This window comes from Danio rerio, chromosome 11 (genome assembly GCF_049306965.1).
Source record: "Danio rerio strain Tuebingen ecotype United States chromosome 11, GRCz12tu, whole genome shotgun sequence".
In the NCBI taxonomy this organism is placed as follows: domain Eukaryota; kingdom Metazoa; phylum Chordata; class Actinopteri; order Cypriniformes; family Danionidae; genus Danio; species Danio rerio.
In genome coordinates, this window is record NC_133186.1 from 3402004 (window position 1) to 3425107 (window position 23104).

The following is a 23104-nucleotide window of genomic DNA, read 5'->3' on the forward strand; positions in this document are numbered from 1 at the left end:
TACTGATAATGGTGTTTATTTGTTAGTGATTTTATTCATACATGATTCATTTGTTAAGGGATTGACATTTTATGCTCGTATACAGCTGACGTCAGGATTATTCGCCCTCCTGGGAATTTTCTTTTTCAAGTATTTCCCAAATGATGTTTAACAGATTCAGGAGTTTCTCACAGTATTTCCTATAATATTTTGTCTTCTGGAGAAAGTCTGATTTGTTGTATTTCAGCTAGAATAAAAGCAGTTTTTAATTGTTTTAAGCCCAATATTATTAGCAATATTAGTTTTAGATTGTCTCCAGTACAAACCAGTTATACAATGACTTTCCTAATTAACCTAGTTAAGCCTTTAATTTAAGCTGAATACTACTATCTTGAAAAATATCTAGTCAAATATGATGTGCTGTCATCATGACAAAGATAAAATAAATCAGTTATTAGAAATGAGAAACTGGGGGGAAAATATACAGGAGGGCTAATAATCCAGATTTGAAATGTAAATGGGTTTAGCACCATCATACACAATACTGAGTCAAACATTTCACTGATTATTCTCTACGCTAAGAGCAACACTGTAAACAGCATGTGCGTCTGCCTTAATTTTACACGTACAGCACCTTTACATTTGCAGCACAATAACTGAAGCGCTTCTTCATCTGCAGGCTCTTGTGTCGGATTCCCACCACATCAATCTTTCTTCTCATCTCTGGCCTTTTCCTTTGTGGATTCTTTCACCACCTGCATAATGAACAACACAATCAAAAGTACACAACAAATATACATTTTGATAGGAAAACAAAAACATTTTATGTGATTTAACTCTTTCCCCGACATTGACAAAGAACTCCTCAATTAAGTGACAACGTCTTCATTGATAAGTTTCTACAGCAATCTGCACTGAGAGAAAACAAAGATTCATTGGATTTACTACATTTTTTAAGGTAAGTGGTTGCAAATTATTTATATGGGTTCCATTTAAACAAACATTAAATTTTGTAATATTCAACTTCATTTGTTTGTTTAAATCCAGCCCATATGAAGTGTTTGTAACCACTTAACTTAAAAAAATGACGTAAATTCAATAAATAAAAAACAAATAAATCCAAAAGGTGCTCCATATGGTGACTGTGGAGGCCATTTGAGTACAGTGAACTCATTGGCATGTTCAAGAAACCAGTCTGAGAGGATTTATGCTTTATTGCTATTGTTATTATTATAAGTTGTCTTGCAGAAGATGGGTCACTGTGGTCATAAAGGGATGGACATGGTCAGCAACAACCCTCAGGTAGGCTGTGGCGTTGACACAATGCTCAATTGGTACTAATGGGCACAAAGTGTGTTTAGAAAATCTCCCCCACACCATTACACCACCACCACCAGCCTGAACCACTAATACAAGGGAGGATGGATCCATGATTTCATGTTGTTGATGACAAATTCTGACCCGACCATCCGAATGTGTCAGCAGAAATGGAGACTCATCAGAGCAGGCAACGTTTCTCCAATCTTCTATTGTCCAGTTTTGGTGAGCCTGTGTGAATTGTAGCCTCAGTTTCCTGTTCTTAGCTGACAGGAGCGGCACCCGGTGTGGTCTGCTGTTACCCAAGGTTGGGCTTGTTGTGTGTTCAGAGATGCTCTTCTGCAGACCTCGGTTGTAACGAGTGCTTATTTGAGTTACTGTTGTCTTTCTATCAGCTGGAACCAGTCTGGCCATTCTCTGACCATGTCTACATGCCTAAATGCATTAAGTTGCTGCCATGTAATTGACTGATTAGAAATTTCGTTAACAAGAATTTGGACAGGCGTACCTAATAAAGTGACCGAAGAGCAATTATATATATATATATATATATATATATATATATATATATATATATATATATATATATATATATATATATATGCATTTTTCTTTCTTTTTTGATGAAACCTATTTGCATTCAGGAGTAGTGATAAAAAATGTTTGAACAAATGTTTTTTTTTTATTAAAATCAGAGATTCATGAGATGATCATATATTCATAGTAGAAATTGTTCTGATGGCCCTAAAATTTAGGTGAAAATCATCAAAAATACTGGTAGTGGCTGGAGGGGAAAGAGTTAATGTAGAGATCTATCATTAAACATTGCTTTTAATGAAGTGAAGTCTCTCTTGACTGGCTGTTTTACTGTTGGACATCTTAGTTCAGATGTTTGTTTTCAGTAAGTGGCTTTATCTGATCGTCTCACCTCTCCATCACGAATCTCAACAGTCTTGATGACCACTTTCTTTCCAGGTGCAGGGTCAGAAAACTGGCCGTAATCTGTTCAAAAGCAGGAAAGGTTTAGTGAAACCACTCATGACTAGGGCCAGACAGAATCTGAGGGCTTTAATTAATTATGATTTATGTGAAATGTAGCGTTCCTTCAGCTTAGTCCCCTATTTATCAGGGTTTGCCACAGTGGAATGAACCGCCAACTATTCTGGCATATGTTTTAAGCAGCGGATGCCCTTCCAGCTGCAACCCATGACTGGGAAACACTCATACACTCTCACATTCACACACACTCGTACACTACGGCCAATTTGGTTTAGCCAATTCCCCTATAGCGCATGTGTTTAAACTGTGAGGGAAACCGGAGCACCCGGAGGAAACCCACACCAACATGGGGAGAACATGCAAACTCCACACAGAAATGCCATCTGACCCAGCCGGGTCTCGAACCAGCGGCCTTCTTGCTGTGAGGCGACGGTGCTTTGCTAACCACTGAGCCACCGCTCCACCCTCAGAATTGAATAGTAATAATAAAATAATGCTTTTTATTATGTGTCGTTAGACGCACCTCCACTGTGTCCACTCATTGAAGGCATTTTCATGATAGGAACCGCAATTCTGAAAAAGCCAAGATTAAACATCATCAGTAACCTGGAGCAAATCAAAAATGGCTCAATGGTTTCAGTCTTACCTGCTCTCCTCTCCCTCCAGAAGTTTCCTATAGGTGGCGATCTCAATGTCCAGGGCCATCTTGACGTTGAGCAGGTCCTGGTATTCCCGCAGGTGTCGGGACATCTCCTCCTTCAGGTGTCGAATCTCCTCTTCTAGGCGCCCCACAGCATCTTGGTAATTTCCAGCCTCCAGAGTAAACTGCTCCTCCATTTCCCTCATCTGACGCAGCAGAGCCTCATTCTGCAGGACACAGCATATATATGTACAGTTGAAGTTGTCGTGATGCTTTTCTCTTAATGAATCAGACATAGTCTGAAGGTTATGAATATCAGAAGAATATACTTTATTGGAATATTTTCTGGAGCAGACCCATCTCAGTCTCTCCCCAGGACAAATCCAATGTCCCTTAAGTTTGCTATCCTTGCTTCCTCCCACCTTTGTGATTTCACAGCTGGTCCAACAGGCCTCTCCCAGCTCTTACTCCTTTACGACCCCAATTTAAAGCCCCTTCTTCTAGTTAGCCCTCATAATGTAAAGATCTAGTGTATTCATAACTGTTTTACACATGCAGTTCACATGACTAGTATGCATGTTTCAAACATCTAAACTGGACTCTTCTCTCCCATACAGTGTGTGTCTTTTCAAATATACATGACAGTTTCAACATACATTGCATACATTTCATGTCTTACTGACACAGATGGTTCTCATTGTATCCCTAAGTCCTCTCTCGTGACCTTTTATGACCCCTTTGCCTTAAAGGGCACCTAGGTTACCCCTTTTTTCAGATTTAATATAAGTCTTTTGCGTCTCTAGAATGTGTATATAAAGTTATATAAAACACCCATCAGATTTTTCATTATACCTTTTACAAGACCCTGTTTTATACACATTTTCAGCAGGGGGTGGTTTTGTTGTACTGCGCCTTTTCCCGCCTACTGTTTCTACATGCCTTCCCGCGTGCTTTAATCTCCTCCCTCGGCTGCGTCAGACAACAGACAGACTTAGAGGAAGAAGGTCTCACAGTAATACTACAGTAAGAAGTAATCTTTACTAATCAGTATTGTGAAGTTGCATTGATGAGTCAAACACAATATCGTTACAAAGTTCGCACACACACACACACACAGATACACATGCACACCGCAACTGACACACACACACACACACACACACAGGCAGGCAGACAGACAGAGCGCGCTTAGCTTAGCACTGTTTCTGCACTTAAATGTGACAGGATACAGGCTAACCTCCACTGCTGTGTGGATATCTGTTATGTTAATGTACAAAATAAACCTGATTTAACTTCCACAAACCGGGATTGAAGCGTCTTCTTTTATAATTGTTCTGACACGCGGCTGTGCTGATGAAGTAAAGCTGAAGTGAATCGCTGTAATTAATTACACACGTGCTCTGTTTTAAAACACTTTAAACATGTGAAACTTACTCTTAATCACATTTGATGATGATTGCTGATCCTAGCGAACAGAACAGACCTTTTATTCCCGGTTGCTTTGCGTATGTCTGTCTGGTCTTGTTGACATATACACGTGACTACCGGAACATGTTAATGCGCGCAGCTGTCAATCAATTCGGTGGGCGGGGGGGATCGCACTCCTACGTAAAGTTGCGGTCGGTCTGAAAACCGCTCTAATTGGTCCACCGTTTTTATGTTGTTAAATTGAAAAAAAAGGACTGGGTGTGTTTATATCACCCCGATATGATGGTCTATACACTATATATGTTTGTCCAAATAGCTTGAAAAGTAGATTTTTTACCACAGGTGCCCTTTAAAGACATATAATGGCAGATTCATAGGGCCCTCCACTCACCCAACTAATGTCTTCATATAGCTTTAGAAAATAAAAATCTTCTTCAAAGCCAAAATGATTTGCCCTCCTGTGAATTCTCTTTTCTTTTTCAAATATTTCCCAAATAATGTTTGACCGATTCAGGAATTTTTCACAGTATTTCCTATAATATTTTTTCTTCAAGAGAAAGTCTTATTTTTTTTATTTCAGCGAGAATAACAGCGGTTTTTATAATAAACAAGGTCAATATTATTAGCCCCCTTAAAGGGCCATGACACCCCCCACTTTCGGTTAAAGTCTACTTCGGAATTTTTTTAAAAGATGCATGATTAATGGGCGTGGAGCTCCGCGAGCATCGGGCAGGAGTGGGCGTGGCCAGCAGGGGAGAAGGGGAGCGAACAACTGCTGTTGTCAGTTAGCTCACAAAATGAGACACAAACCATGAGAAGACGCACGAGTTTATATTTCACAAAGTTAAAATGCAAAGAAATAAACAGTAATTTAATACCCTGCTACATTTGTTATTTGTAATTTCATATACACATAACCACAATTTATATCATTATAAAGATAAGTGTGTTCATGTAAACACTATAAATGAGGATTCTCCCTCGATCCCCGGGTCTAAATTATAGATCTTGAATGCAGACTCAGTGCAGCAGGTCTCCTGACCTGTCTATTTTAACCATTAGCCCTGCTGGTAATATAGAGGATTTAGGTGAACACAGCAGCACGGCGATGTGTCTGAATGTGAACGAACTCCTGATCAAGGAGTCAACGTACGACAGTCTTCAATTCTCGTACTGCTCTCCCGACAAAAATGCTTGCTGCACACAAACAGCTTTGCTGTAAGATCGGCCCTGAGAAGATCGCGGGGAAAAAACATGCAACAAACCCTGTGGATCATGGAAACAAACACATACGAGCCTTCATGAACGGCTACTGCGTGCCGTTGGTCTGTGTCTCACAGCTTGCTTGAAACTGGCAGGTCTGCCTTGCCTTTGGAAAGCACGTGCTCTCATGAATAATTAAGCAGCCGGCTCTTCTCATAGGATAAGAAAACTCCGCTATTTATAATAATGAGAAACCGACGCGTCATCATTGCACTTGCGGTACTTCGCTACGTTGCCGATTTTGATCCCGCCCCAAAAATCATTTTAAACCTGGAAGCTGAAATGAGCTGACAAAAGCTCAAAACTATCCAGTTTTCCCCACAATTAAAGCTGACAGGTGCTAACATCGTCTTAACTGATGCTCAACACACACACATCTGTTGATATTAAAAAAAAAGTTCTCCAGGGTGTCCTGAATCTTTAAGCAATATTGTTTTTTGGATAGTCTACAGAACAAACCACTGTTCTACAATGACTTGCCTAATTACCCTAACTTGCCTAGTTAACCACCGCAAAAAGCATAAATGAATGAGGAAAACTAAAAAAACTAAAAACATGAATCACAAAATATGGAAAATGTTTTACAGTGTAATTAGATGTACGTACAGTACTCTTAAGAGCCTCAATATCACAGTTCTGGGCTTGAATTTGCCTCCTCAGGTCATTGTTGTCTTGTTTCGACTGCCTCATGGCCTCAGCATTGCGCTTGGCTGAATCTGTCAAGTCAGCAAACTAATAGAGAAAACACAAAGAAAGACACACACATCATCAGTGTGTATTCACAAGCAACACCAGTGTTGGAAAAGTCACATCAAAAAGTAAATAATCACCAATGAATCATTAAAACTGCATTTAAATACCTGTAAATCTCAATGTATAGATAACAGAATCGAAACTCTTTTAATTCTGTAAATTTAAGGTGTGGAGGCACAGCTCAGTAGTTATCGCCTCACAGCAAGAAGGTCGCTGGTTTGAGTCCCGGCTGTGCCAGTTAGCATTTCTGTGTGGAGTTTGCATGTTCTACCCGTGTTAGCATGGATTTCCTCCGGGTGCTCCAAATACATGCGCTATAGATGAATCGGGTAAACTAAATTGAGGTGTGTGTGTGTGTGAATGTGAGAGTGTATGGGTGTTTTCCAGTACTGGGTTGTAGCTGGAAGGGCATCCACTGCATAAAACATGTTGCTAGATATAATAAAATATGCTGGAATAATTGCCGGTTCATTCCACTGTAGTGACCCCTTATAAATAAGGCACCAAGCCGAAGTAAAATTAATAAAAGAAAGAATTCCACATTAAAAGCATTACTTCGAGATGCTAAACTGAACAAATGTGTCTAAAGACGATGCCTCTGGAATGTACAGAGCATTAATAATTGAATTACAGTTAATAATTACACCTAATAGAGAGTAAAAGACACAGTTTATGTTATGTCTGACCTTGGACTTGTACCACTCCTCGGACTCCTGCATGTTTTTGGAGGCGATGCTCTCGTACTGAGATCTGATGTCCCGAAGTGCTGCGGTCAGATCGGGCCGGCTGGACGTCTCCATCACCTCCATCTTCATCTGCTGACTCTGAACACTCACCTGGACATCCTGGATCTCCTGCAGGTGCAAAACAGACTTTTCTTCAGAGCATCCATTATTTTAAAAGAATACAAAAATTATTCAGGAGGGATAATAATTCTGACTTCAACTGTATATTTTTGGTAATGTGAGTCGACAAACCAAATCATTGTTAAGTAAACTGAATGGAACAAAGAGCATAATAAAAAAAGTAAAGCGGTAGGTGTCCTTGTGGATTTTTTTATTTGTCTTGACATTTTGTTAGGATACACAAAATCATAACCAGATTTAATAACCAACAAATGCAATTATGAACCAAAAGCAACATCCAGACTAGCCTTAAAAGATTGTGTGTGTTTTTTAAGTGTTTTTTAAGACAAGGACAAGTTGGTACTATTCACAAATTCTTTAACTCATTCATGAAATCTGTCTCTCACCTCATCATGCATCTTCTTGAGGAACTCAATCTCATCCATCAGAGACTCAATCTTCCTCTCCAGCTCCAGGCGAGCAAGAGTAGCATCATCCACATCCTTCATGTACACACATTCACATGACAAAGATACCAAACTGTGAAACGTCATATATACATGTTAAAGCCCCACCTTCACATTAGCCCAGAGTGCTCTGATTGGCCAGCTGATACAGTGCATTGTAATTTTACACTTTTGAGATGTAAAATGTACCACCCATGACCATAATCACCAGTTTCAGCTTACAAGGCTTTTACATTTTAAAGTTATATCATGTACATCCAATAGAAATTGTCCTAAAAATAGTAAAAAATAAAAGGTGGTGCATAATTTCATACTTTGGGAGCCGATTGGATCTAACCAAATGAAGGAAGATTGACAAATGGATGAAAAGCAGGGCATAAACAAGGCATGGCTGATATCCCCACCCTAAACGATGGATTGCCCCACCCTAAATAGCGGATAGCCTAACCCCAAATCAATAATAGTCCTGCCCAAAAGAATTGATAGCCCCGCCCTAAATTACTGATAGCCCCACCCTAAATGACTGATAGCCCCATCCTAAAGGACTAATAGCCTGGCCCTAAAGGACTGAGAGTCCCCCCCTAAATGACTAATAGCTCCGCCCTAAAGGATGAAAAGCCCCACCCTAAAGCACTGATAACCCTGCCCTAAAGGACGAAGAGTCCCACCCTAAAAGACTGATAGCCCCACCTAAAGAACTGACAGCTCGGCCCTAAAGGACTGATAGCCCCACTCTAAATTACTGATAGCCCTGCCCTGAAGGACTGAACGCTCCGCCTTATAAGATGGGCAGTCCTACCCAGTATGAATGGAATTGGGATGCACTACATTCGCCATTTAGTCATGATCACGTGACCAACCCTCGTCAGTTGCATCGCTTCACTCCCATTCATGCATCCTATCTTGCGCAATTCAAAATCTCGCCGGAAGTAGTAGGTCATCAAGGTATTTCTTGCATACTCTTTTTCAAATTCTATGAATTCGGACGTACTACTTGGCTTGCATACTGATTTTAGCGTACTAGATATAGTATGCAATATGCCGCTTCAGACGCAGCCATAGCTTTACCCAAAATGACTGATAGCTCCGCCCTAAATGAATTCCATGTGACCAGAAGTGAAGAAAAGTCGTGGAAGTAGGGAAGGTTGTGGTATTTGATTAAAGATTCTGAAAATCGTTTATAACAACATTATGCAAGTAAGAAGAGTAAATATTGGTTTTAATCAGACTTTAAAAGAAGTTGTAAACACACACAGTTTAAAGTGGTGTGGGTTTTACTCAATCACCTGAAGCTCAAATTCAAATACTACTTTTGTTATTTACTGTTTTTCACCTATAGTTATGTATGCAAATTAAGATGTAACAACTGATTAAACTAAGAGACAGATATTCTCCGAAACCACTTTACCTTACGAAAGAGAGTCAGATTATTTTCAGCTTCCTCTCTTTTCTGCATCTCCTCATTTAACCTGCAAATAAATAGGAGAAAATAGTACATTTAAAAATACAATAACAATACAACAAGGTTTATTACCTTGTATTAGTAATACGTTCCCACTTTTAATGCTTAACTGACTTATACATTATGCTATTACAATACAAAATGTGGTTCTAGCCTTAAATTCTGTGTTTTTATATAAAAGGATGGGTGAGAGAGAATGAAGGATTTGTGTTTCTTGATTTTCTGTCCTGAATTATGCATTACAACTGTGACTTTGTCCTCGAGCAACAAAGGAAATGTCCTTGACAGCTGTGTGTCTGATGTAAAGGTTGTAAGACAAATATTAAATCTCAGCTGGCAGAGAGTCAGAGGAGTGATTAGCTAATTTGCTTAAAAGCTTCTGAGATTACATTAGTACCGGCTGGGTGGATTGGTATTATTGCAAATTTAATCATCTATACACATGAGTGAACCCTGCTTCTGCTGTATCCCCATAATAATATATTGCTTGAAGATTTCAGTCTAGACTGAGGGTGACTGAGGATAGTACCAGAAAGAATAGTTTGTCGTGCTAACAGTGTGAGGTTTAGATAAAAATGGCCTTCATGGACAAATACGTAATTAAAATTAAAAAATCGTCTATCAATATTTCATAAGTCACACCCACAATAACAAATTCAAAAATAACTTACAGCGGTAAATAATGTTTTTGTACCATACTAGGTAACACTTTAAAATAATGGTCCATTAGTCTAAGTATTTACTAGCATTAACTATGTATGGATGATCTTGTAAAGCATTTATTAATCATAGTTCAACATTTACTAATGCATTAATAAGATCCATAGTAGTGTTTGATAACATGAATTAACGCACTTTAATAAATTTTTATTTTAATTTAATTAATCAATATGAATAAATACCGTAGCAAATGTATTACCATTAGTTTGTTCAAGTTAGTAAATACATTAACTAACATTAACTAATGGACCATTGTTTTAAAGTGTTACCTAAAGTAAAGCACTTGAGTTAATCTGTTGTGGTAGGCTACTTCTAGTCGCTATTGTGACAATACAACAACTAATTTACACTAATGAAAAACAAATTACAGATATTCTACACATTTAAAAAAGACTTTTGCTGCTTGTTCAACTTTATTTAAAATTAGTTGTAACAACACCATTTTAGGACAATTTAATTCTTCTGTTAAATGTAAATTTGTGAAAATTATTTAAGTTAACTTAATAGATTTGTGTTGGGACAACATGAAGGAATTTTGTGAAACCCTGCATTTTTTTGTTTTTTTTTTTGTTAACAGTTTACTAGTTTTCAACAAATATCCTGTATTACAATACAATACAGTAGTGTAACTTTAGGCTAGTACAGTTAGTTAAACAGTTAAGTTGATACTACAATATGCTGTATCTTTCATTATTGTAAATAATATATACAATAAAACAGACTTTACTATGGTTCAAAAACACTACAGTATTTACTATAAATTACTATTTTATTTATAAGGCTTTGTAGGGGGCAGAATAACATAACGCTTAAAACAAAACAACTGCAATAACGATACAATAATATTCATATAGCCTATTACCAATTGTCTCTCCGTAAACAGATTTTTCTTGTCTTGTCAGTCAAGGCCATAGGTAACCAAGGTTATTTAACTTTCGACTATAACGGATATGGACTAAACCAAATCAAGATATCGCATTGAGGCCATGGTTTAGGCACTTTCTTCTACTTCGTCTGCTGAGGTGAGAATATTGTGCTTTGCAAACACTTTCTGATATCGTATAATGATAAAATTTGTTGTAAGCTCTTCCTACCTATTGTCCTCGTGTAAAAACGCCCTTTCTAGAAATACATAATTATTGGAAATCTTTTAACAGTCTCCTGAGGCGCGGTTCAGATGCAGTTTCCCGCGCGTGCACTTCTTTGGTGTAACTTACACAATAAAAAAACAACAACATTGCTTTTATAAAGTTAATTGTTGATGGTAGAATACGTTGTAAGCTTAATCTGTAGGCACAAATGCTCCTAACGGATGTTTTTATAGCACACGTACAGCATATGAAATTGTATCGTTTAAGATACAGCTGATATGGACCAAACCAAAATATCGCGTTTTTCTCAGGCTTTCTTACTTCGTCTGCTGAGGTGAGAGCATTCTGTTGTGCTATGTAAACACTTCATGACATCGTACAATTATAACATTCGCTGTTGATGAAGCTCTCCTATCTTTTGTTCTCGAGGGAAAACGCCCTTTCTATAAATATATTATTATTGGGAATCACTATAGTCTCCTGAGGCGCGGTTGTGGGAGGCAGTTTCCCGCGCGCGCTTCTTTGGAGTAAGTTACACAACAAACATGATTTTCAAGGTAAGTGTTGATGGAAGAAGTTTTAAGCAGTAACTATAGGCACGAATGCTGCCTACGAATGTGTTTTTATGTTTTTACAGCCAACATATGAAATTGTGTCGTTAATTTTCAGTAGGATGAAAGCAGCAGCCTACTTCAGCATGTGTGCTGTCCATGGAGCATCGTTGAAATGGCTCCTCATCCATCCATTACAGTGCAGACCGCATAATAGAGGATGATAATGGGAGGGTCTGTGCTGCAGCTTCTTTGTCTGTGTGACTTTCATTTTTCTGCCACGCCCAGGTAGGCTAACAAGAACATCTTTATACAAATACTTTTATTTTTGCAGATCTAATCTGTTAACTTTTCAATTATCTGTGTGCAGATCCCACCCTAAAGCGGAGCTATTACTTTGTTGTAGCAGATAATCTCCATACAAACACATTTAAAGTATATTTCTTTTTCCCATTGCTATGCACAATGCCAACCTTAATTAATTAATATTATTAATAAGTATGATCATTAAACAAAGGCTTATTCCATCCATAGTCTGATAAAACACGGGTATGATTACAACATTATAACCTATTTACATGTTTATGTTTGTACATACACTTATTAACATCAGTATCTATTTTTATGTGAACTGCTAAAGGGGTCATTTACCCCAAAAAACAAAGTTCTGTCATCATTTACTTACAACTATGCCAATGCAATTATGCAGGTCTCTATACAGTTAAATATAAGATAGGTTGTAGAATGTTTCAAGCGTTTTTTTGTTTGTTTTTTTACATAAAAATTAAAGAAACTTTTGCTAAAATATCTTTACATTTATCCCAAAAAATAATTAACTCCAAAGAGCGTTGCATTGACAGTGGGTGAACAATGACAACATTTAAGAAAACCGTAAAACTTTAATATCGTTGATTTTCCTTAAAGGGATAGTTTCCTTTATTTATTCCTATATTATTTATTCTTATAAAAGCAGAAGAAGATACTTTAAAAAATGCTGGTTGCTGGCACCCATTGACTCCCATAGTAAATTTTCCTACTATGGAAGTCAATGGATGCCAGACACCAGCACTTTTCAAAATATTGTATTAAATTAAATCTAAAGGCTTTCAAAAAAAATTAGAAGTTTATTTTCATTTGAACAATTCCCTTTATAGTCTACTACACCACAAACCTACTACAGTATTTGATGCTGGAACTTAATACTATAGTATGCATTAACAAAGTGTGATATACTATGATATATCAACCCTTACTATTCCCTTTATGGTCCTATTATTTATGATCAATATATACCACACACACAGACTTGTTTCTTTCTCCCAGCGGGGACCTTTACTTTTACCCATGGGGACCATAATTTTGGTTTCCATGGTGACAAGTCCCTATGTGTCTGTGCATTCAGACTTAAGTTTTCTCTTGGAAATAAAACAAGTACACACTTACACACACATACTTATTTTTATATCCCAATGGGGACTCTCATAGATGTAATGATGTGTCTATTATACAAACATATATTCTAACACCCCTACCCCAAAACCCAACCCTCACAAGAAAAAAAATCTGCCTTTTTACATTTTTAAAAGCATGTTTACCCATGGGGACCTCGATTTTGGTTTGGTTTCAATGGGGACACAACTTCATATGTTTGTGGGTATTCTGGTTATAGTCCCCTCTTGGAAATAAAACAAATACATACCTATGCTTTACAGAGACTTGTTTATATATCGAAATGGGGACTCTCATAGATGTAATGATGTTTCTATTACACAAACCATATATTCTGACCCAAACCCAACCCTCACAGGAAAAAAAAATCTGCCTTTTTACATTTTTAAAAGCATGTTTACCCATGGGGACCTCAATTTGGGTTTAATTTCAATGGTGACACAACTTCATATGTGTCTTTGGGTATTCTGGTTATAGTCCGCTCTTGGAAACAAAACAAGTACATACCTCTGCTTGAGCAGGGCCACATCTTCAGCCAGATTATCCCTCTCCACCTGCATCTGGTCTCTGTCTTTCCCCATGAGCTCCAGCTGTCTGCGCAGCTCCCTCATCTCCTGCTGGCACAGATCTCCTAGGCGGCCTGACGGCCCCTGCTGCTGCTCCTTAAACTGACCCAACTCCTGGGTCAACCTGGAGTTCTGCTGCTCCAAATACCGGACCTTCTCGATGAAGCTGGCGAAGCGGTCGTTGAGCTCCTGCAGTTCTCGTTTCTCATTGCTGCGTGTGGCGAGGAACTCCTGATTTACGGCCTCGGCTAGTGAAAAGTCCACTTTGTCATAGGAGAGACGTGGAGCCGGAGCGCTGGAGCGGCTCCTGAAGTCCACAGGACGGGACGGGATGGAGGATGTATAGCGGCCCCCGATGCGACTGGACACTGAAGGAGTACCATAACTGCGGTGGTGAGAGGTGCGGTAGGAGTAGTGGCTCATGGTTGTTGGTTTTTTGGATTTAGCTAGATAGACTTGGTATGCTTCTGGTGTGTCCAGTGGTTTTGCTCAAAAGCTGAGTCACAGCAGGACGGATGTGAGACGGAGGCTTTTATACATGAAGCTGGTCAGTTCAGTGGGAGCTCCACCCAGCCCTGCCCATTCCCAGTCTCCCTGATCTCATCTTCCCTCCATCATTTATCCATATCATCTCTCCCTAGCAAAAGACCAAGCTGGACACTTCCCTGATGCTTTCTACAGTACAGATATGCAAAATATTGCTCCTGTTTGCTGATAATGAAGAGCTTTTAACAAGAATGCATCATGTTAAAAGGATAAATCACCAAAAAATGAACATTTTCTCCTTGTTAATACTCCCTTAAGTGTTTACAGCAGGGGCGTCGCTAGGGAGGGGGTTGAAGTTAAGACGATTGTAATGGCCATACATTTAGGGGGCCCCCAGAGACATTATCAAGGGCCCGTGCGACCCCCCCCCCCCCACACACACACACACACACACACCCCTTCACTTTCATCCGAAAACACTCAAACCCCCCCTTCACTTCCATCCGCGATCACCCCACACCCCCGCTCTTCACTTTCATCTAAAATTCCCCGCAATTCGTAACTGTCTGATTTAGTAGCTAATTCGTATGAATTCGTACGATCTAATTTGTTTGTTTGTTTTGTTTGTATACTTTATTGTCCCTCAAGGGGAAATTTTCTGTAGTCTCACCCAGCACTTCAGCAGGTTCTGACACAATAACAATTTAAAAGAATAAGTCAACATGCAAAATAATTACACACACTATTGTTCAGTGTTCAACAGTCTGATTGACACTGGAATAAAAGAGTTCTTAAATCTGTTCTGTTTCCAGCGGAAAGTTCTGTATCGTCTTCCAGAGGGTAAAAGTTCGTGAGATGGGAAGAGTACATGAGATGGGTTACTTAATAATCTTTTAGCTTCATTCAGAGTGCATTGCTCGTAGAGTGTTTGTATACTGGTAAAAGTTTCAGATCCTATTAGTCTTGTAGCAGTTCTGATAATATTGAACATTTTTGATTTCAGATTTACAGAAAGATTGCCATACCATGTAGATAGACCATACCTGATAACCCTTTCAAACATAGCTTGATAAAAATAAGTACATGATTTTCTTATCAACACCATAAAACCATAACCTTCGTAGAAAATACAGTCTTTGGTGAAGCTTTTCACAGATCCAGTTTACGTGAGTGTCCCATGTTAGAGACCGGTCTATGTGAATTCCCAAATACTTGTATGACTGTACCTGAGTGATTTCTTGATTATGTACAAACACTGGTAAATGCTCGACAACACACTTGGAATCAAAAATTATTTCCTTAGTTTTTTTTGTATTTACTTTTAAAAAGTACAATTAAGTACGATTTGCTCATCACCCAATGACTGTTGGGGTTAGGGGTGGGGTTAAGTGCCACGCCTTCTTTTTAAAATTGTACATTTTCGTACGCCTGAACTAGCCACTAAACTGACAAAACGTAAAATGCTTACGTTTCCTCGTGAGATCAGGCTGGATTTATGTGTTTTTGGCAATTCATAAAAATTTAATGATAAACTGGTCAAATATGCCAATAAATAATACCTTTCCTGCTCGTTAATCAACCTGCTGTCTGCTAATAAAGAGATTTAATTGTAGTTCAGTGAATGTGCAGATTCATTCTGCATGATAGGCAGAACAACATTGATTATTTTGCACATCATGTATTTGCTTCACTGCTAAGTGTATGCTACATTATTAATTCATACATTTGTGTCTTTCCTTGGTCAATAAATACCATTAAAGATCAGGAAGTTTATCAAATTACATATTTTCTTCAAACACCTGGCATCTATAAAATAAGGATTTTGTTTGCATACAGCTATATAATATAAACATACAGTTATTTTGGCGATATTGTGTCTCAGTGGTTAGCACTGTCGCCTCACAGCAAAAGGATCGCTGGTTCGAGTCCCCGCTGGGCCAGTTGGCATTTCTGTGTGGAGCTTGCATGTTTTTCCAAATCCGGTATAGGCGTGGGGTTCCTCCGGGTGCTTCAGTTTCTGACACAGTCCAAGACATCCGCTATAGGTAAATTGAATAAACTAAATTGACTGTGATGTACGAGTGTAAAAAAGTGTGTATGTGTGTTTCCCAATACTGGGTTGCAGCTGGAAGGGCATCCGCTGTGTAAAACATATTCTGGATACATTGGCGGTTCATTCCGCTGTGGCGACCACTGATTAATAAAGAAAGCTGAAGGAAAATGAATGAATTAATGTTTAAATGATCAATTATTAAATTTAACAACATGTGAAAAAAAGAAAAAGGCAAACTGATTTATTTACTGGTTCATTTTATTGAGTACTTTACACCAAAATAGGCACAGTAATATTCACAATTAGCTTTTGCGGTCACTTTATTTGAATGTACAATTCACGCTATTAACAAACCATTAACTAAGACTTACAGCTCAATAAACTACTAATTAGCTGCTTATTAATAGTTAGTATGTTAGTAGTTGGATTTAGGTATTGGCTGGGATTAGGGGTTAAATAAGATCACACTTTATAACAGTTAATATCTTATTAATAAGCAGGTACTAAGCCAGTAATTAATAGTGTGAATTGTTACTCAAACTAAAGTGTTACCGCTTTTGCTATATGTTGATCAGGGACAAACACAACCATTACATCACTTGGCATTTTCTTCAGCTAGCGAAGCAATCTGTCAAGAGGCTACCAGCTATTTGTTTTTATTTAGGGTTCCCACGCTTTCATGAACAGCAGATTTAAAGTCTTTCAAGGACTTCTTAATTTTAAATCAAGCACCTTTAATAATTCATACCCCTGCGTACCTGTCAACCCCCTCCATTTTTGCTGGGATTCTCCTCTATTTTACCATTATATCCCGCACATTTCCCCATATTTTTATTTTTTCTATATATGAAAACCTAAAGTAGCATCAGAGAGGAGGTCTCAAATGGAATTTAATGGCAAGAGCTGTTCAAGAGTATTATACTTTCTCTTTATATTGGCTTGAAAGCACGTTGAAATTAATACTAAATTGGCCGCATTTACTTTATTTCCATTAAAGCTCTGCGTTGACCATTGCCCTTCATATGCAACCTCTGAATCAATAACGGTGTCTAGTGCTGACTGACAGACGCGCTCCCTAATAATAAAGACACTGTTCCCAGATCAGCTACTGTACATGCGATTTGAAAAGGAGTGAAAGTGGACACTGGTATTTGGCTGTTTTTAAACAATGAGTTAAATGAGTTTTGATTACAAATGTAATCACATGCTTTCATTATAGATCTGTGGATTCTTAAAGTGACAGTGATCAAAATGAGACATTCGCTGCTCAATACTAAATAACTAGAGTAACTTTAATCAATATTTGTAAATATTGATTTTAATAGGCTAAACCTTTTATTTTATTTTTAGTTTTCTAATGTTTGCTATGTATTCTATCATTTGGATTTGAAGCATTACGGATCCCGTATTTTTAACCCAATGTTGACAGATATGCCCAGCATATGTAGCACCAGTAGTCTGTGGTGTACTTAACATTTCACTTACACTTAATATTTACATTAAAACTCAATTAATTAATTAGGTAATTTCCAAACATTTTTACCGTTTTAAACAGTCGTGTTTAAAGAAATTTGATCAAATTTGTTCAATTCGATACTGTGAAATACAGTTCAAATGTGCATTATTTGTCAGTGTTATTGTACAAGTGTTAAATTTAGGATTAATAATTTAATAATTTCTCAGTTTCTTTCATTCTGCTTTTGACAATTAAGTAAAATTTTTGAAATAAAATTAATTCAAGCACTTGTTAAGGACCTGTGTTTGTTTTTAAGGTCTTTCCACGGCTTGAATCCATGTGTCTGAAAATCAAGCACTTTTAAAGGTCCCGTGAAGTGCTTTGAATTTTTTATTCGATGTTTGACAATCTCAACCAAAAGTAGCTCTTTTTTAAAAACAGCCAATAGCATTTTGTTTTATCACAGCTCTGCCAGTGAGAGTGTTTAAGCTCAAGCGCATCAAATGAAAAGCAAATGAGAAGAAGGGGGTGGGGCATGTCAGATTCTAAAGAGCATTTGATTGGTCAGAAGATTTAAGGAACTGAAGTATGAGGCGACGTCAAAATAAATCGTTAATCCATTTGGGTGGAAGTGACAAACACCAAGTTTTACCTGTTTATATTGTTTTTTTATAATCACAAATTTTGGAGTGCACTAGCCTATAAATATCCCTAAAATTAACAATACTGTTACTAACATCTAAAAAAAACATTCTTTTTAATTTCAATGAGACATTCAAGAAGCGTGGGAACCCTGTTTATTCCACAGAGAAGTGGACCAAATCTAATACTCCTCACCTTCCTCTTCTCCTTCTCCTTCCACTGAATCTACACCGACTTCCTCATAATCTTTCTCCAGAGCAGCCATGTCCTCTCTGGCCTCCGAGAACTCGCCCTCCTCCATTCCTTCACCTACGTACCAGTGCACGAAGGCACGTTTAGCATACATCAGGTCAAACTTGTGATCAAGCCTAGCCCAGGCTTCGGCAATAGCAGTGGTGTTGCTCAACATGCAGACGGCACGCTGAACTCTCGCCAAATCTCCACCCGGGACAACAGTGGGAGGCTGATAATTGATGCCAACCTTGAAACCAGTCGGACACCAGTCCACAAATTGAATACTGCGCTTGGTCTTGATTGCGGCGATAGCAACGTTTACATCTTTGGGTACGACATCTCCGCGGTACAGAAGACAGCAGGCCATGTATTTACCATGGCGCGGGTCACATTTCACCATCTGATTAGCCGGCTCAAAGCATGCATTAGTGATCTCAGACACTGAAAGCTGCTCGTGGCATGCTTTCTCAGCAGAAATCACTGGAGCATATGTCGCCAGTGGGAAATGAATACGTGGATATGGCACCAAGTTGGTCTGGAACTCTGTGAGGTCAACATTGAGCGCGCCATCGAATCTCAAGGAAGCTGTGATTGAAGACACGATTTGGCTTATTAGCCTGTTGAGGTTGGTGTATGTTGGGCGGTCGATGTCCAGGTTTCTGCGGCAGATGTCGTAGATGGCCTCGTTGTCCACCATGAAAGCACAGTCCGAGTGCTCCAGGGTGGTGTGGGTGGTGAGGATGGAGTTGTAGGGCTCCACCACTGCTGTAGACACCTGCGGAGCCGGATAGATGGAGAACTCCAGCTTAGATTTCTTGCCATAGTCGACAGAGAGGCGCTCCATCAGTAAAGAGGTGAAGCCGGAACCGGTTCCTCCTCCAAAGCTGTGGAAAACCAAGAAGCCTTGGAGTCCAGTGCACTGGTCGGCCTTTGAAGAACAGAGAACGGAAGTAATGTATATGAATCACATAAGTCACAATGTAAACACAAATACAGAAATTAGACTTGAAGGGGTGTTCATAAAACTGTCACGAGACCTTTATAATCATGACATGAATAGTTACGTAATTGTAAATACAATGGTAAGATTGCCTGAGATATCTTTGTTATGACAACTTGACATTACCAAGACAACATAACCGGGTACATGATTGTTGTGAAGCTATTATAATTGTGTCATTAATTTTATAACAGCATCAAAAATATTTTTTTTTCAACTACAGGGATTCAAATTGAATTTGCAAACTTAAAGTTATTACAGCTAAAATACTCTTAAAAATACAAGGCCTGTCTCGGATTGTAATTAAAGTCAAAGCAGCTTAATATAGAAGTTCTGGTAAATTGAAACTGTGCATTTTTTAGAGTTTTAATTTCACTGCTGAAAGTTCAAACATTAAAAAGCAAATGCATTGATGCACAGCTTCACAAGTCCCAAATCAAGCAAGCCAGTGGTGAACAACAAACTTTACCAGTCTATGAAAATGAAGGAAAAAACCTTGAGAAACCAGGCTCAGTTGGGCCAATCACCTTTGGTTTTGTTTACTGGTCCTCAAAATACCGGCCAGTCACGCAACCATCCCTGTGCATCATTCATTCTCAAACATCTTTAAAAGTTCTTACCAGTTTGCGAATCCTGTCAAGAACGAGATCGATGATTTCTTTTCCGATAGTGTAATGGCCGCGGGCATAATTGTTTGCTGCATCCTCCTTTCCAGTGATCAGCTGCTCAGGGTGGAAAAGTTGGCTGTAAGTTCCAGTGCGAACCTCATCTGAACCACAGAAAAGAAAGAGAAATGAGCCGATGAGAATAACTCATGGACTAACTATAAAAGACTGCAAAAGATAACCATCTAAAATAAGAAATAAATAAATAATTTAAGAAGATACAGACCAGAAACAAGTCGTATCGTCTGCCAGGGAAGTAAGATAATTATACTTATTCAGATTTCTTGAAAAAAAGGCCTGACACTACAAAATAATGTTTTTCTTACTAAGATTTTCTGTCTTGTTTCTAATCCAAATATCTAAAACTTCTTAAATCAAGTGGAATTTTCTAGACAAGCAAAGAATATTGTGTTCTTCTAAGAAATAATGTCAAAATTTAATGAGTTTTTCTTTAAAACAGGCAAAAGGATCTGCCTATGGGATAAGGAAAACAATATTTCAACAGTGTCAAAAAAAAAAAAGATTATTTAATTTACCCCAATGACAGATTATTTAGCTTGTTTTAAGGGAAAACTCACTTAATATTGGCATATTATTTCTGAAAACAAGAATTATGTTTTGATTGCCGTTTTGATATAAGAATTTTTCTAAATAATTAAGCTAATTTTGCAGGTAAATACCTAACTTTAAGCTTTACTAACTAAGAAACAAAGACAAATAATCTTAAAACTATCATAATAATCTTACACAATCTGATCTTGCATTGTATTTTATTCTTAAAGGTGGAGTATTGTGAAAAAGGCCTAACAATTCCCCCAAACTATAACTAATAGAGGTCTATGCTTATAAGGATAATGCAATCAATCTTGATGGGCAAACATTACTGTTAAATACTTCCTCATTGTGCTATAAAAACTCAATGTAAATATTTTGTTTAATTTAGTATTAACCATTTTTTGTTACTATTAATATTTCTTTTTATATAGATTATTATTTTTTATTATTTGTTTATTTATTTTATTTTTTGTTTGTTTTTTCTTTTTGAAGGGGAGGGAGGTTGTTCATGGGGGGAAAATGTATCAAAAAAAAGTTAAAAGAAAAAGTCTTGTCAAATCCTTGTATGTAATAATTTACCTTGTTTTTCTTTAAATAAAAAAATTTCTAAAAAAAAAAGGTGGAGTATTGTAATTTTGACACCCAGTGGTTAAACTAGGTATTGCACCCCTGGTTCAAAACACGCAAGCTCAGGTTGCCAAATTGCCGACATCAAAAGGAGCGTGCCTGACTATCGAGCCTAAAGGCTGATTTAGGTAATGTTCTAATCTAAATAAAAGCAATAGGCACCCAATAGAAAGAATATTTTTTGTCCTTCCCAACACCTGAAATTTCAGAAACGGCTTCTATTTCTTGCAGCTGAACAACAGAAAACGGACAATGTCTATGTCAAGTACACCTCATGTGCTCTATTCAGTGTTTGAATGCCATTTTACATGACATTTATAGCCATACTACTGAAAGCAGCAGCAGATAGCTCACCTCAGATCTGGAAAATTAATAAACTTTTAAATTGAACTTTAGAACTTTATTTAGCTTGTTTTAGGAAAAAACTCACATAATTTTGGCATATTATTTTTCAAAACATGACCATATTGTTTTACATGTCTAGAAAACGCTTCGTGATTTAAAGATTTTGAGATATTTAGAGTAGAAACAAAACAAAAACTCACGATTTTTGCAGTGCAACAAAATCAAAGTAATAGTAATTTTGAGTTTTTGCAATGTGCTCATCAGACGAGTATACTGACCAATCACAGTGGGCTCCAGATCGACGAACACAGCTCTTGGCACATGTTTGCCCGCTCCGGTCTCGCTGAAGAAAGTGTTGAAGGAATCGTCTCCTCCGCCAACGGTCTTATCGCTGGGCATCTGTCCATCCGGCTGGATCCCATGCTCAAGACAGTAAAGTTCCCAGCAGGCATTGCCGATCTGGACACCAGCTTGACCCACATGGATGGAGATACACTCACGCTTTTGCACAAAAACAAAATGAGTGATCATTTACAATAGTGAGGGATGTTGAAGCTTTAATGTAATAAATCTGATGTATTTTCCTCACAAAACACCAGGGGCCTCATGTATCAAAGCTGCGTACGCACAAAAACTTTGCGTACGCCAGGTTTCACGCTCAGAATCGCTCGTGTTTGGATTTACTAACAATGAACTGAACGTGGGAATGTGCGCAGGTTCACGGCAGCTTTCTGGCTGGCGTACGCACATTTTTTGTGCGTGTCTGTTTTATTTCCATTGGCGACTCCTAGAGGCAGTTAAATTCTTCTCTACAAAGTGTCTTTGAGCCTTGCAATGGCAGCTGTATCAGACGGGTTCATCTAGTAGGTATGTCAGGTTTCCATACCATACATTTGACCAGCTAAACATTAAAGCACAATTTGCAGCGGTCGCCTGTTTTCCCAATGTAATCTGAGCCATCTACTGCACGCACATTGCTATAAAGACACTATCTGAAGATGAATTTGCATGCGTGAATCAGAAACATTTCCATTCAATAAATGTGCAAGTAAAATATGATGTACAAACTTATTGATGATTCCTACTTGTCTTTCTCGTGATAAATAGTGGGCAAAATCTGATATGTAGCGGGGAAAAAAAGAAGAAATAGTTCATCAGACGCTGGATTCGAGCTTATGCTCGAACGTGTCAATTCATGATTACATGAGTCTTACGAGTAGCGCCACTGAGACTGTTAAGCGTACTGCAACATTTTTCACATATAAACCACACTATTTCTTTTGTTAATGCACTCAGTGCGATGTTCAGACCCAACTGTGTTAACCGCATCAGCTAAACTCTCCCAATCTATTTTTTTTCTTTTGTTGTTAATTCCGGAGAACAAACTTGCAAATAACACCGCTTTTCTCTGGTCTACCTCCGAAAGCAGCACCTCCATTTCACATTCTGTTCAACGATTCTGTTTCGTTGGGTTTTGCCATTAGCATAGTCATTAGCATATTCATACGGGG

The 23104-nt window shown here is 38.1% G+C and overlaps 2 protein-coding genes and 2 long non-coding RNA genes across 9 annotated transcripts in view; 2 read left to right on the forward strand and 2 right to left on the reverse strand.

Moving 5' to 3' along the window:
- prph (peripherin) lies at positions 1-14035 on the reverse strand. Of its 2 annotated transcripts, none has more exon segments than NM_001319237.1 (9): positions 1-734; positions 2225-2298; positions 2819-2868; positions 2942-3162; positions 6233-6358; positions 7066-7233; positions 7632-7727; positions 9100-9160; positions 13472-14035. In NM_001319237.1, coding segments are annotated over 9 exon segments (1329 nt in total). In that variant the 5' UTR covers positions 13954-14035; the 3' UTR covers positions 1-683.
- LOC141376510 (uncharacterized) overlaps positions 1-23104 on the forward strand; it is a 151091-nt gene that overhangs the window by 68608 nt on the left and 59379 nt on the right. The gene's annotated exons all lie outside the window — the stretch shown is intronic.
- The window catches only part of LOC141376506 (uncharacterized), a 26889-nt gene continuing 14776 nt past the window's right edge, over positions 10992-23104 (forward strand). Inside the window, exons 1-3 of one of the 2 annotated variants that reach the window (XR_012386940.1) lie at positions 10992-11298; positions 11371-11521; positions 11634-11803. This is a non-coding gene — a long non-coding RNA (uncharacterized lncRNA). Of the gene's footprint in view, positions 11299-11370; positions 11522-11633; positions 13067-23104 lie in introns of those variants that run through there. The other variant, XR_012386939.1, reaches the window with a different exon arrangement.
- The window catches only part of tuba2 (tubulin, alpha 2), an 8918-nt gene continuing 2123 nt past the window's right edge, over positions 16310-23104 (reverse strand). The window contains exons 2-4 of one of the 4 annotated variants that reach the window (XM_073915672.1): positions 21557-22094; positions 20022-20713; positions 16310-19329 (exon numbers count right to left, since the gene is read on the reverse strand). In XM_073915672.1, coding sequence (XP_073771773.1) covers positions 18349-19245 — 897 coding nt within the window. In that variant the 5' untranslated portion in view covers positions 19246-19329; positions 20022-20713; positions 21557-22094 and the 3' untranslated portion in view covers positions 16310-18348. 4 annotated transcript variants of the gene reach the window in all.

Excerpts from the sequence above, each read along its gene's own strand:
- prph (XM_073915478.1), bottom strand. The coding sequence starts at position 11,702 with ATGAGGAGCCATTTCAACGATGCTCCATGGACAGCACACATGCTGAA. Across the intron at positions 6,359-7,065 it reads AGGAGTGGTACAAGTCCAAG|TTTGCTGACTTGACAGATTC; the intron begins GTCAGACATAAC and ends TTTCTCTATTAG. Across the intron at positions 2,869-2,941 it reads CTGGAGGGAGAGGAGAGCAG|AATTGCGGTTCCTATCATGA; the intron begins GTAAGACTGAAA and ends TGGCTTTTTCAG.